This window comes from Carcharhinus amblyrhynchos, chromosome 2 (genome assembly GCF_965287045.1).
Source record: "Carcharhinus amblyrhynchos chromosome 2, sCarAmb.v2.hapA, whole genome shotgun sequence".
NCBI lineage: Eukaryota > Metazoa > Chordata > Chondrichthyes > Carcharhiniformes > Carcharhinidae > Carcharhinus > Carcharhinus amblyrhynchos.
This window is the reverse complement of record NC_137325.1, coordinates 56,219,128-56,233,856: the sequence shown is the minus strand read 5'-3', so window position 1 is coordinate 56,233,856 and position 14,729 is coordinate 56,219,128. Positions and strand designations below refer to the sequence as shown.

Below are 14,729 nucleotides of genomic sequence, written 5' to 3'. Positions count from 1 at the left end.
TATGCAATGATTTCATACCTTGACCACGTCCAACAGAACTTTAAAAAAGGCAAATGAGAGCTATTAAAATGAGTGGTGACTAGGGACTAAAATATATATGGATAAAATAGAGCTGAGAATCTTTGCAAAGGAGAAGAAACAGAGAGAACAGGATTTAGGCTTCAAACTCATAAAGCTCAGGAATATAGAGGATTTGAGAAAGCAGAACAAGGAAAAACATAAAAACATTCAGCCCTTCGTGTCTGCTCCACCATTCGATATGACCAAGATTGATCTCCTGGGGAGATTTCTCCAGCCTGTACTAACCATCAGTGACCTCTCATACTGACCATGCCACCCTATAGCACTTCCATGCCCATTCACCCAGTATACACAATGTGCAGACCAATTACAGTTTTTTTTTATTCATTTGTGGGATGTGGGCTTTGCTGGCTAGACCAGTATTTATTGCTCCTGAGGAGGTAGTGATGGAGAGCTGCCTTCTTGGACCAATACAGTCCATGTGGTATAGGTACACCCACAGGGCTATTAGGAAGGGAGTTCCAGGATTTTGGCCCAGTGACAGTGAAGGAATGGCGATATATTTTCAAGTTAGGATAGTGGGAGGTGGTGCGCTACTCACTGGTGGCAAGATTCCCATTGGAAGTCCCATTCATGTTATCCCACACTTCCACGAAACCCACACCAGTGGGTGTGCTGCCAGCAGGACCGGAGAATCTGCTGGTGTGAACAGTGGCAAATTCCCCCACCCCCCATTTCAACACCATACTCTATTCACATTTGTTTGCACTGGTAATTCATCTACCCTATTCTGAATGTTTCATGTATTCAGATTCAAAACCTTTAGACTAGTCTTTTTAACATCTTTTTAGACAATTTTTGTACAATGACCCTCTTTGTTACCAACTCTCATTATCTCTGTCTTCCAGTTTTGCTTTCTACTTTTCTGTCTTTCATTTCTATCTTCCTGTCCCTCTCTTGTGTCTCCCTGCTTAGATTTCCATCCCACTGTCAACCTAGTTTAAAACCTCCCCAGTGACACTAGCAAATATCCCTGTGCAGATATTGGTCTGTGTCTAGCTGGGATGCAACCTGTCCAGCTTGGACAAGTCCCATCTGCCCAGAATTGGTCTCAAGGCTTCGGGAATCTAAATTCCTCCTTCCACACATTCATCTAGTCTATTCTCCTATTCCTGATCTCACCAGCACTGGAAGTAATCCTATAATTACTACCTTTGAGGTCCTGCTTTTTATTTTATTTCCTAGCTCCCTGATTCTATGTTGATTCTGCTTTCAGGACCTCATCCCGCTTTTTACCTATGTCATTGGTATTGATATAGACCATGACCTTCTTCAGAATGTCCTGTAACCTCTCAGTGACATCCTTGTCCTGGCATCAGCAAGACAGCTTAGCATCCCGAGATTACGATAAACACTTGCAGAAATGTCTTTCTGTTCCAGTTATGAAACAGCTCCCTCTCAGCTTGTTCTCCCAGTCTTTTTCCCTCCTACCTCCCCGTACCCCACCTCAGTGCAACTGAGCCACTCATGGCGCCACACACTTGGCGCTTGCTATTTTCCCTGAGAAATCATCTCCCTCAGCAGTATCCAAACTGGAAAACCTAGTTAGAGAGGGAGATAGACTCAGGGACTCCTGCAATATCTGTCTAGTGCTTTTGTTCTGTCTGGCAGTCAACCATTCTCTTTCTGCCTGTGCACTCTTCATCTGTGGTGTGACCTTCTCATTGTAGGGTATGCAAGTCCATCCCTAAAGGTGGCAGCACAGGTGGAGAGGGGGTGAAGAAGGCATATGGCATGCTTGCCTTTATTGGGCGGAGCATAGAGTATAAAAGTTGGCATATGATGTTGCAGCTACATAGAACGTTGGTTAGGCCACATTTGGAATACTGCGTCCAGTTCTGCTCGCCACACTACCAGAAGGACGTGGAGGCTTTGGAGAGAGTACAGAAAAGGTTTACCAGGATTTTGACTGGTATAGAGGGTCTTGGCTATGAGGAGAGATTGGGCAAACTGGGGTTGTTCTCCCTGGTAAGACAGAGGATGAGTGGTAACCTAATAGAGGTGTATAAAATTGTGAAGGGCATAGATAGGGTGAACAGTGGGAAGCTTTTTCCCAGGTTGGAGATGACGAACACAAGGGGTCACAAGTTCAAGGTTAAGGAGGCAAGGTTGAACACAGATGTCAGGGGGACGTATTTTACACAGAGGGTGGTGGGGGCCTGGAATACGCTGCCAGGCAAGGTGGTTGAGGCGGACACGCTGGGATCGTTCAAGACTTATCTAGATAGCCACATGAACAGACAGGGAATAGCGGGATACAAATGAATGGTCTAGTCGGGCGCATGAGCGGCACAGGCTTGGAGGGCTAAAGGGCCTGTTCCTGTGCTGCACTGTTCCTTGTTCTTTACATGCTGTTTCATCCTTGCAGTTGCTCCACAGTGATTCCAGCCACAGCTCCAGGCTGAAATGTAGATTTGGAGTACTTTGATTGGCACCCCATTGACAAACATCTACTCCTGCTACTACTGATGAACACTGGAGCAGTGTGTACCATGTACAATATGCACTGCAGGATTTCATCAAGACTTAGAGAGCACCTTATAAACCCATAATCGCCACCATCTAAAAGGACATGGACAGCAGACTCATGGAACACCACCACCTGGGAGTTCCCATCCAAACCACTCACCATCCTAACTTGAAAATATATCGCCATTCCTTCAACGTCACTGGGACAAAATCCTGGAACTCCCTTCCTAATAGCCCTGTGAGTATACCTACACCATATGGACTGTACTGGTTCAAGAAGGCAGCTCTCCATCACCACCTCCTCAAGAGCAATAATTGCTGACCTAGCCAGCAAAGCCCACATCTCATGAATGAATAAAAAAAAACTATTGAGTTAATTTGTTCTGCACATAGTGTATACTGGGTGAATGGGCATGGAAGTGCTGTAGGCTGGCATGATCAGTATGAGGGGTCACTGGCAGTTAGTAGCAGGACCTGGATTGGCATTGAAGATATGGCAGTCTTGGGTTGTTGGGGAGGGCATAGGTTGGCATGGAGGGTATGAGATGCCATGGGGTGAGTAAAGGGGCAAGAGTTGGCATGGATTGGGCATGGGCATGGATGAGGAGCTGTGCAGGTGAAGGTGAGAGGGCCTAATGTTAAATAAAATAATGTGATGAAGCATCAGAACATCCAATTTCACCCATTTCCCTGGAAAGAAAATCCTGCCTTTATGACACTTTCTCCCAAGGTAGGCATGCGAAGGCTGCAAATCCCAACTCGCGTTACCCCCCTCTAGAGTGAAAATCCAGCTCAAAAATTTCTTCTCAGTAATTGTGATCATAGAAAATACCAGATTGCCATAAAAACCCATATCCTTTAAGGAAGGAAATCTACCTTCCTTCCTCAGTCTGGCCTACATGTGACTGCAGACCCACTGCAATGTGGTTGCCTTTTAACTATGTTGAGAAATGGCCTAGCCACACAGTTGGATCTGGGTTGGGCAGCAATGCTAGCCTTGCCAATGATGCCCACACTCCACAAATGAATCGAAGAAAAGTGATGCTGATAGGTTTTCTTTCCTAATGGACCATTCTTTGGTTTCTATATTCTCAATTTCTTTTCCTCATCCTCATTTTTTATTCAAATCAAATAGCGTGTCCTTCATCTGGGGATGCACTGACTGCTCCAGTTCAAGCTCTGTTACATTCATTTAAGGTTATTCCCTAGGTGTCCAGCTTCACTGAGAGTGCCACCTCTGGTAATGCAGCCTAAGGGCAGGATTTTTCAGCCACACTTGCTGCAAGGCCAGAAAATCCTGCCTGAGGATCTTTACACGGTCTGTGTCCCAGCCTCGCTATGACCCCCGTGGTGGGCCGGATGGGAAAATTTCACTCTAAGGCTTAGTTAGGATCTTATGCAAGCAAACTGCACTTTTGTAACAATCACCACTGTAACTGGTAGCATGTTTCATTCAATAAGGCACATAGAAGCTGACAACCTTCACAGATCACCTGCCCCCAGCCCCACTCTATCACCTAATTTAGGACATTCTTTGAATTATTCTAATCTTCTGCTATGTTTGAATACTCATTGTTCTGTTCGGCTCTGTTTCAATCATCGAGCCATTAAATAGCCACTTTTGCATAATAATCACCATAGAATACTATCTTAATAAAGAACTGTCTGTCAATTCTCAATGAGTAATCAGCTGTAAAATCTCAAGTGAATCATCTCCCAAATCTTCAATCTCCTCTACCTTTTTAGAGAGGAATTGTGTCTTAAATCTCAGTGCAATTATTCTATGTCAAGCCCTGTTTAAAATTATTCACTCAGATCTCAGAGAGGAATAGTTTGACTGTCAGTAAAATATATGGTGCTAATTGTAACTGTAGAGTGACTAGACTTTGATGAACTGCTCTGTCAGAAATAAAAATTTGAAGTATAGATGCTCATTAGCAAAGTCATAAAAATTGCATTTTGAGTTCTATAATAAAGCAGGCAGTGCAGGGATAACAATAATTTTGTTCAGTTACAGTAAGGCTGTGCCACTTCTGGTATCCCATTAGAGACAGAGCATTGCAGGAGCCTAAAAATCATCGCAACGATAAGAATGAAAACCTATAGTAATGAGTAGAGACTTGAGACACTGGCAAGGACAGTTATGAGGAGATTTCTTCAAGGTTCTATGAACTGAATAGGATCTTCTAAGGGAGGCAGTGATAAGAGATAACTAATTTTAAATTATCCGCAAGAGAGTCAAGAAAGAGATTGGGATAAATATTTGAAACAGCAGAAGATGTAGGATTAGGAGGAGAGAACAGGGCACCGGCAGTAATTCTGCACTGCTTTAACAAAAAGCTGGCACTGACAAGATAAAACTGCACTGCTGTTCTATATTCAGCTTGCCTTTAGACAAATTTTACAGTATTTTGCTGTTAAATTATTTCTAGTGCAATTATATTAGGTGGAAATAAATTACCCTGTTTGCTTTTTCGTATTGCCCACATTTGAGAATATACAATTCCTTGTTTTGATTCTAAATCTAACTCTTTGTTACTATCAGAAACAATATGGAAATATATCTAAATTTACAGGCAATATAGATATTCTGAATTATGGTTGCAAACTAATTCAAATCCAGGGGTGAGATTTGAACTCGTTCAGAATCCACCCACTTGCACAGAGTTAACACCAGTCCCCGGCTCTTACTGAATAAATATTTTTTTTTGGAGGCATTGACTATTTGAATATTAGTTTTAGGGCCATGGCCTTTCGTCAACACCATTTTGATTCTGTTCTACAGAGCTAAAAAAAAGTCCTTTGAAAATACTTTCCTTGGCATTGTAAGGAGGCTGCCGCGTGTTAATCATGCTGAAGTCCAATCTACTTCCTGAAAGAGTCTTCATATTTTAGTTGACTTCTTAATATAGGAGCACTGTGATTGGATGTCCCGTGAAAAACTTTCACTTATTCAGGAGAGAAAAAAAACTTCTCACTTCTATTTTAAACCACAAGCTATTAACCATCCCAACAGTGATAGCTTCTAGACTTAAGGGCGACTCGGTGGCACAGTGGTTAGCACTGCTGGGCTCACTTCCTGGCTTGGGTCACCGTATATGTGGAGTCTGTACATTCTCCCTATGTCTGAGTGGGTTTCCTCCCATGTCTGAAGGACATGCTTATTAAATTCATTGGCCATGCTAAATTCTCCCTCAGTGTACCTGTCCAGGTGTCAGAGTGTGGTGACTAAGGGATTTTCACAGTAACTTCATTGCAGTGTGCATGTAAACCTACATGTGACACTAGTAAATAAACTTTAAACAGTTTGCAGCATGTTCTCTTTGATTCTAACTCCAGTTTAACTTTATGATTCCTGTTCAAAAATAGTTACTGAATTTCTATTTCCACATCTTATTTATAACACAAGCAGATTTGGCATATTGGTAGACATAAATAGCCTGTTGCTGTGATTCCTTTTTCAACTATATGGAGCAATAATTGAATCCTGATAAGGTTTGTGATGTTACGCCCTGTCGTGTTTCCGTGCTCCTGTGTTATATTTCCTGTTTTATTTCACTCAGGCATAACTGTGAAAAAAAATTAGAAGCAGGGAGACAGAGGTAGAAAAGGATGTTTTCAGTGTTGTAATATATTTTAAAGTGGTTTTAAGTGAGATTTTTTCAGAGCCTTTAATCAATGGTACACAAATAGGCAAATGGCTGGCATCAAAGGCGAAGTGATTTTTTGAATACTCCTTCACTTTGTAATGTTTAGGATAGTAAAATTCTGGAGAAATTTCATCTTTATAAATTTTAGCAATAAAATAAATTTTAGTATTACATCAGTAGAAAATATTAAAGGAATATTCCTTTCTACATGACACTGACTGAGAATTCTTACCTGATCCAGAATGGATGATTAGCAAGGAGCATCTGAGGAGTGAATTATAAGTCTGTTCCTTGATCACGGAGGTTGACAGTAAAGAAATTGTGTTGCATCCTGTATCAAATTGGAAAGGACAAGGGCAACAAATGCATTAGAACACCATGACATTAAAATCCCCCCCAAGCCATTCACCATCTTGACTTGGAAATATATCAGTGTTCCTCTGCTGTCACTAGGTCAATATCTGGAGCTCCCTTCCTATCTGTGTGTGTGTTCCTACAGCGAGTGGACTGTAGCAGTTCAAGAAGGCAGGTCACCTGTGCCTTTGGGATGGGCAATGAATGTTGGTTTAGCCAGCGATGCCCACATCCTGTGAACGAGTGGATAAAAAATTCACCTCACCCTCAAACACCTGCCAATGCTGCACACCCAGATCCTGCTACTTGCACATACTTCTAGCTATTCAGCTGTGGGAGGAATGACACCCAAACACTGTGCAACATACTCATTGTCATTCTCCCCCTCCAGTTAGCAGGAGAAGGTATTTCACAATAGGAAGGAGCAGAGCAGCAGTCGCAGTAGGTGGGCAGTCTATATGGCTTGAGCCCTGTGTAGGAGGTGGTTCCCTGCATTATGGAGCTAGCAGCAACAAAGACAGTGACATCCAAGTTTCCTGAAATCCATTGAGGACGATGGGATGCTCCTACTTTATACCCCTTCTCAACTCTGGGGGTAATTCTGCCTCAGCCGCTTGAGAGTCCCCCAGTTGCATTTTCCCTATGCCCAGAAATTAATCAGTCAGCCTCAGGACTCCTGTCTTTATCTATGGCAAGACCCCCACTGCAAGAACCGCTAGCCAATCAGAAGGCTGTTAACAGTTCAGTCTCAGCAGTGTGGCTGTAAATGGGGTCCGCGGTGACTGAAACCATTCAGGTGGGCCTTGGTGAGGGGGTTGGGTGGAGGTAAAGTCCAGCGTGGTGAGTTACTCGGCATGAGAGGACTACAGCCAGGGGCAGGGGAGAGGATTGCTTATGGGAATAAGGTTGCAGATGTGTTCTGCTCCAGGTGTCTGGATGGAGTGATATATGGGAGAACGCAGATAAGAGTGCACACTGAGATGCTACATGCATTAGCTGGCCTGTTATTCTCATGAATAATAGAGGAATCTGGCAGAGAGCAGCATGCAGAGTTTTCCCTGTCCACAGCCTGTGTTCCATTTCCCTGTCATGTTGCAGACCAAGAGGCACTGCCACTGCTACCTGCATTCCTGGTGCAACCTTTAAGTGGACCACTCACTGAATCCTTTACCCTCCCTCTGGGAATGCAGCAACACTCACCGCCAAATTCAACAACACTTTCAAAATAGCCCACACTACTTCCAGAGAAGTTGCAATAGCAGAAGTTATTCTAAATAGCCCTACCTATAAGTTGAGAGCTTAGCCTTTAAGTAACATTACTGCTGGTCCCCTCTTGCAGCTGAGCAGGTTTTTTTTTGGTGAGTGACAGCAAATATGAATGGCCCTGCATGGTCCAAACTGTAATTAGAGTGTCAAATCAGCCATTATGGCTTTTTGCTATCATGCCAGTGCCAGCTGGGAGGCTGAAGGTACATGAAGCAGACATGCGTGTGACTGCCCTTCCGTGGGGCACCATGCAGGCCATGCTGGAAATGGGCAAAGTTCCCAACCTTGAGTGCCCCGCTCTAGAACGACCAACTTCCTTAACATCAATGATAGGGATCCAAATTTTGTGCCCCTGTTTTCTAAAGGTGAATTAATTTGAATTTTTACCTCTATTGCTGATGTTGGGTAGATGTAATCTTTTTGCCAAGTTAGTCTGCTTGTCTGTGAACAATATGGACAGATTTCCATGAAATTTGATACACAGATAGGACACGGCCCAAGGAGGACTGATTAGCTTTCGGTGAAATGCAATCTCGGACCCTGGAACTTCTTTAAAGGATCTGTTAACGTTGAGAGATGAGGAAAATTGACCTTTTTTAAATAATATCTTGGGTTGGTTTAGTTAGAACGCTGTTGATTGTTGTGGAAGGTTCTGGATTGTCTCAGCTGCTGTGATGGAGTTTGTCACAGCTGTCAAAATGTGAGCAGAATTTTCAGAGCAGGTTGTTGGATGTGGATTGGCCTGAAGTGTCCTCAGTGAGATGGCAGCTCTTACCAAAGAGATTTCTTTTTTTCAGCTTTGTGGTTAAATAGCACCAACCAGATGGGGAGAAGGAAGAGCCACATAACTATAATAGTATTGAGTTAACACAGTATGGCAGAGGTGTGTTCTTCAATCATTTTAATCTTGTGCCAAATGTTTGTTTATTGATTGATTGATTCTCCTTTGCTTGTCGAGAACTTTTTCTTTGTAGATGGATCCAAAGAATTACTTTGTGACAGAGTTTTAAGTGACTTTGTTGACCAACTGATCAGCTGCAGAGAATATAAAATTCCAACTACCTATTTGTGGGGCTATCATGATAAAAGGACAATGGGCTGAAAAGTCTTTGCATGACATGATTTGCAAGTGATTCTAATAATGTGGTAGCAGTTAATAGAAGGACTAACCAGCTGTGTCTGTGCTATTCACATATGTCAACGGTGGACAACATATCCTATCATTGCTTAATAATCTGTGAGAACACTGGAAATTCCTTAGTTTCTTTCTTATGCTTATGTCTGTGATGACTCACCAACATAGTTGAAACTGGCCATTGCTATATTTAGACCCCAAAAAGCTGCAGAGGAGTTTTGGGAACTTTTCTACAAGTTACAAGCAAGTTTGGAGAATTGGATCTGTTGAGTTGTACCGCGGACCCCATTTACAGCCACACTGCTGAGACTGAACTGTTAACAGCCTTCTGATTGGCTGGCGGTTCTTGCAGTGGGGGTCTTGCCATAGAATGGCATCAAATGATTCTTCACACCAATAATGGAATCTTACAAAAGCACCCCTATAACACCTGCCTAATATAATGTCTATAATTTGATAATAAGGAATAAAGAGAAAATTAAACAACAGGCATTGTTTAATAATCTATTATTAGTTTAATAGAAATATAATATTGACTTTCATTTTAAGATAATATGAGATAAGCATGAATCCTATTTATCAGAAATGTGTAATTTCCAACAGGTATCTACTGTGTCACATTATGTACTTTTCTTTATCTATAAGGGACAAAAAGGGGAAATTGGTCCAGCTGGAATTATGGGACCTTCGGGTCCACCAGGACCATCTGGTCATCCTGGTCCTCCAGGGATATCAACATCAGGTCAGCAATTTAGTACATTGATGCACAGGACAAAGTACAATTGTTTTAAGGTATGAGAAGATATTGGGCCACTTTTTCTCTCTGAATAACAGAGAGGTTAATGGTGTTCACTGTTATTTCTACACAAATGGTGCAGCAACTTCAGGTGATGAGGCAGATGTATGGCTAAACTGAAATATCTAAAATTTGCTGTCCATGTTGTGATGGTCCACTGTTAGCTCCACAGAAATGGCATCTTCTGATTTGCCTTTCTACTGAAAGCACTGAAGGTTGTAAGTTGCTGTGTTTGTGTAGGAAGTATGAACTAAACTCACCACAATAAGCTAAATTTGTCCTTTTCAGTCAAAGTGGCTGTTTAACATTGTATAGTTGTTAAGTACTGCCAGATAACTTCTCTGCACTGAAAATTAATTACTTCCTGTAAAAACTGGTGTTGGAGATTTTAGAAAGGTTAAATTTTGAATTGAATTCATTTTTTACTTTTGCTTTCTGTCTTCACTTGTCTCTCACTTGATCCAACTGCTGGCATTCTACCAGCCCACACACCACAGGAATTGGCATGGGCAAGGGCGGACAGTGCGAAGGCCTACTGACTTCGGGCTGGATTTCCCGGTCTTGGGCCGAGCAAGGCTGTAAAATCCCGCCCAACGTTTTTTCCCCTCTTTCTTTCTCTTCTGTACCTGATTTGACATTAAATTCCCCCATTCTAATTTGTACTTCACTCTGTTATAAAGATGCACAGTTGCTTGCCCTGTTCACTCTGGTCCTAAACATGCTGCTTCCCTCACTGCAGTGCTACATTGCCTCTGACAGCAAAACTTGGTGCATTACTGTTATCTGATGATGGATAATTGCCTTCGTTTGATCTTCTTGCACTAACCCATTTAAAATCAATGTTCACATTAAAAAGTGGAATAAATTAGAGTGTGGTCGTAAATGGAATTTAATTAGAAAATTTTAAATTTCAATTTATTCACTGATGGGATGTGGGCATTGCTGGCATCATTGTTAGAAGACTGATTAAGGACAGAAAGAAAAGGAGTAAATAGATCATTTTCAGGTTGGCACATTGACACTGGTGGGGTGCTACAAGGATCCATGCTGGGGCCTCATGTTTGCAATCTATACTCATGACTTAAAGGCAGAGTGTAATGTACTTATGTTTGCTGATGGTACAAAGCTATGTGGGAAAGTAAGGTGTGAAGATGGCACAAAAAGTAGGAACTTTGGACTTTGCCAGCCGTGGCAGATTGGTCCTGAATATACTGGCACCAGAAAGTGTGTTGGGCTCCTGACAGCATTCTCAGTGCATGTTTGAGTGGGCAGAATTTGGGGGCCTTTCAAACAACCCACTCATCCAATTCAGATCTCTTGAGCATCCCCTGTTTAATTGTGCACCACTGGTGGCTGTGTCCAGTCTCTAAAGCTCTGGAATGCCCCCCCTAAACCTCTTCACTTCTTTAAGACACTCCTTTAAACTCTTTTATCTATCTGTCCTAATGCTACTTCTCACTATTCTGCTCCTGCATCCAAGCTTGCCTGTAGAAAGAGCATTCAATTCTGCCCCTTGGTGGAAATCTACAAAGGGCATGTGCCTAGTTTGAAAAAAATTGCTTGAATTGCAATACATGCTTGATCGAAGGTAACTGCTTATCAAGTACTGGATAAATGGTCATTGTTCCACTATTTACCAGACATGAGCAGCAATATATCACAATAATTAAAAATAGAAGTGCTGGAAAATCTCAGCAGATCTGGCAACATCCATGAAGGGAGTAACAGAATTAATGCTTCAGATTCAGAACTAAAGAACTTTGGTCCTGAAGACAAAACAGATTGGACTGGAAAATGTAACTGTTCCTCTCACTGCAAATGCACACAGGCCTGCTGAGTATTCCCAGCACTTTGTTTTTATTTCAAATCTTCAGAATCTGCAGTATTTTGCTTTTCTTCTATGAGCTGTGATATGACTAGCAAATGCAAAATGTTCTTTCCTGAACACTGTCTGATATATTATTCCAAACTCCACTCCCACTGCCCCCTTCAATTTCTTTCCATATGGCTAGCAAAGATCATTTGAAGGAGATTTATTTAACTACCCAATTTCACAATGGTTGCATAGCCAAAGAATCTCTACAGTGCAAAAAGAGGCCATCCGGCCCATTGAGTCTGCACCAATTCTCTGAAAGAGCATCCCACCCAGGCCCTACCCTCCACCCTATCCCCGTAACCCCACGCATTTTACCACAGCTAATCCACCAAATCTACACATCTTTAGACACTGAGCGGCAATTTAGCACGGCCAATCCACCTAACCTACATTTCTTTGGACTGTGGGAGGAAATCGGAGCATTCAGTGGAAACCCATGCAGACCCAGGGAGAACATGAAAACTCTACACAGTCACCCAAGGCCGGAATCGAGCCCTGGCGCTATGAGCAGCAGTGCTAACCACTGTGCCACTGTGCCACCCATGTGTTTAAGAAGTATGGAATGTGCACTGAAATGACTCAGCCATTGAATAAAAAAAAGTAGAGGCACATTGTTCCTGACTGGCCATTATTAAATACTAACTCACTTGTTTTCATATAAAGGTCGCCTAATGGTTGGACCAAAGGGTGAAAGAGGACTCCCAGGGCCAGTAGGAAGATGTTATTGTAATCTCCCTCAGACCGTAAGCAATCCATCATATAGTGAGCTCCCACCTTTGGTCAACTCTCCACAAGTGCCAGCAGTAAGTACACACCTTAGGTGGAAACCGTATTTTATATTCCAAAAATAGTTGACATATTGACTTACTATCCAATTCAGTTCCAATTCTGCGTTTAACATGGCTAATTTTGTCGATGTGTGTATGTTTGTACATATGTTTGTATAGTTATGTGAACCATTAAGTGATTGGATTTGGATGAAGGGGTGACATAAAGATATCCCTCCAAATGAAATCCTAAGAGAAAGCAAAGTTGGAAAATTATCTTGTATTACTCATTATAGACCTAGAAATAGTCTTTAAAAATAAATATTACATAAATAAATCTGTGTAGATTGCTATTTCAACTCTTCTTTCCACCCCAATTGCAGGATCATTCTAACCTTCATGACTCATTGACCCCCTGACTCCATCCCCAACCCTCTGATTCTCTCCCCTGATCTCCAACTACTCCCCTCAATCTAGCTCTGATTACAGTCCATCATCCTCTGACTCCCCCGCCGTGACCTTCCAACACCTCTCCACTAACCCCTTCCATCCCCAATCCTCTGACTCTGGACACCATCCCTGACCAATTGAGAGTGTAGAAATGCAGAGGGACCTGGGAGTGCAAGTGCACAAGCCTCTGAAGGTGTCAACACAGGTGGAGAAGGTTGCAAAGAAAGCTTATGGAATGCTAGCCTTTATAGGAAGAGGTATAGGGTATAAAAGCTGTCGTCTGATGCTTCAGTTGTACAGAACGTTGGTTAGGCCGCATTTGGAGTACTGCATCCAGTTCTGGTCACCTTACTACCGGAAGGACGTGGAGACCCTGGAGAGGGTGCAGAGGAGGTTTACCAGGATGCTGCCTGGTATGGAAGGACTGGGTTATGAGGCAAGATTGGGAAAACTGGGGCTCTTTTCCTTAGAAAGATGGAGATTAAGGGGGGATCTGATAGAGGTGTATAAAATAATGAAGGGTATAGATAGAGTCAACAGTGGCAGGCTTTTCCCTAGATTGGGGACAAATATCATGAGAGGTCACAATCTAAGGGTGAGGGGGGAGAAGTATAATATGGATACTAGAGGAAGGTTTTTCACACAGAGGGTCGTGGGGGTATGGAACGCGCTACCAAGTAAGGTGGTGGACGCAGGCACTCTGGACTTGTTTAAGGTTTACTTAGATAGGCACATGAGTGAAACAGGGATGGAGGGTTATATAAGACGGTTTTAAAAAGGGACAGAGCCTCGGGTCGATACTGGAAATGTAATAGTATGTGTTAATGTTTTGTCTCTTTAATCCACAGGTGTTGGTCCACCTTGTTGTCAAACGAGGGGCATGAACACGGTGGGCCGTGCGTGGGCTGCTCTTGGAGGTTTCGAGAGTGGCCTAGTACTTCGTGTCGATGTGTGTGCTTAAATCTGGACCAGCAGACGGGCACCACCACAGCTCAGTGACTATCATTACTAGCTGTGCAGATACATGGATTTGGGCCAGTGTCTGTGGGAGTTTACGCATTCTCCCTGTGGTTGTGTGGGTTTCCTCCGGGCGCTCCGGTTTCCTCCCACACCCCAAAGATGTGCTCTTAGGCTGATTGGTGTACCAAATTGACCCTACACTATTCTCCCCTGAATCTGGTTACAGTAGGGGTACCATTCACATACACGTGGGGCAAGGTAGGTGTAGGAAAATGCTTTAAAATGGTGGCGCAGGCTTTTTGGGCTGAAGGGCCTGTTTCCCGTGCTGGGTTGTTCTTTGTTCTTTGTTCTTTGTTCTTTGTTGCCTCCTAGCTCTAACCCCCACTCACCCATGCCAAGGATAACACATCCCCTTAGCTGGATGACACAGTCATAAACCTGAGCACTATCTTCCAAATAACAGAAACACAAAGAAGGACCTTAAAAGAAGGGCCTTTCCTATGTACCCACAGCCAAACAGAAGGCACTCTCAAACAACGAGTAGACCACTTTGAAGAGGGAGTCTCAGATACGCCTCCATCCATACCAAAACCCAAATGGAAACCCCCCACCAAGGACAAAATCAGCATGGAGACTCTGGAATTTATTACAGCAACAAGGGAGAAAACAGCAAGGATTCCACAATTGAAAAACAAACCAAATCTCAGTAAAACAGAAAGACAGGCCATAAGGGAACTTAGGAACATAATTATAAAACCAGCAGACAAAGATAGCAACATTGTCATCATGGACAGGCAACAATATCTACTTCAGGCAAATAGATGCTTCTACAACTGGGAGCACTATGAACAACTAGAAAGACCAATCTATCGAGAAACCGGGCAAATCATAGGGAACATCCTGAATCAACTATTAGCAGACAAAT

At 42.8% G+C, this 14,729-nt stretch overlaps 1 protein-coding gene across 1 annotated transcript in view; it reads left to right on the top strand.

The window, feature by feature from the left end:
• The window catches only part of colq (collagen-like tail subunit (single strand of homotrimer) of asymmetric acetylcholinesterase), a 94,681-nt gene that overhangs the window by 60,621 nt on the left and 19,331 nt on the right, over nucleotides 1–14,729 (top strand). Inside the window, exons 12-13 of the mRNA XM_080216224.1 lie at nucleotides 9,601–9,697; nucleotides 12,291–12,430. Of these exons, the coding sequence (XP_080072350.1) occupies nucleotides 9,601–9,697; nucleotides 12,291–12,430 (237 nt within the window). The remainder of the gene's footprint in view (nucleotides 1–9,600; nucleotides 9,698–12,290; nucleotides 12,431–14,729) is intronic.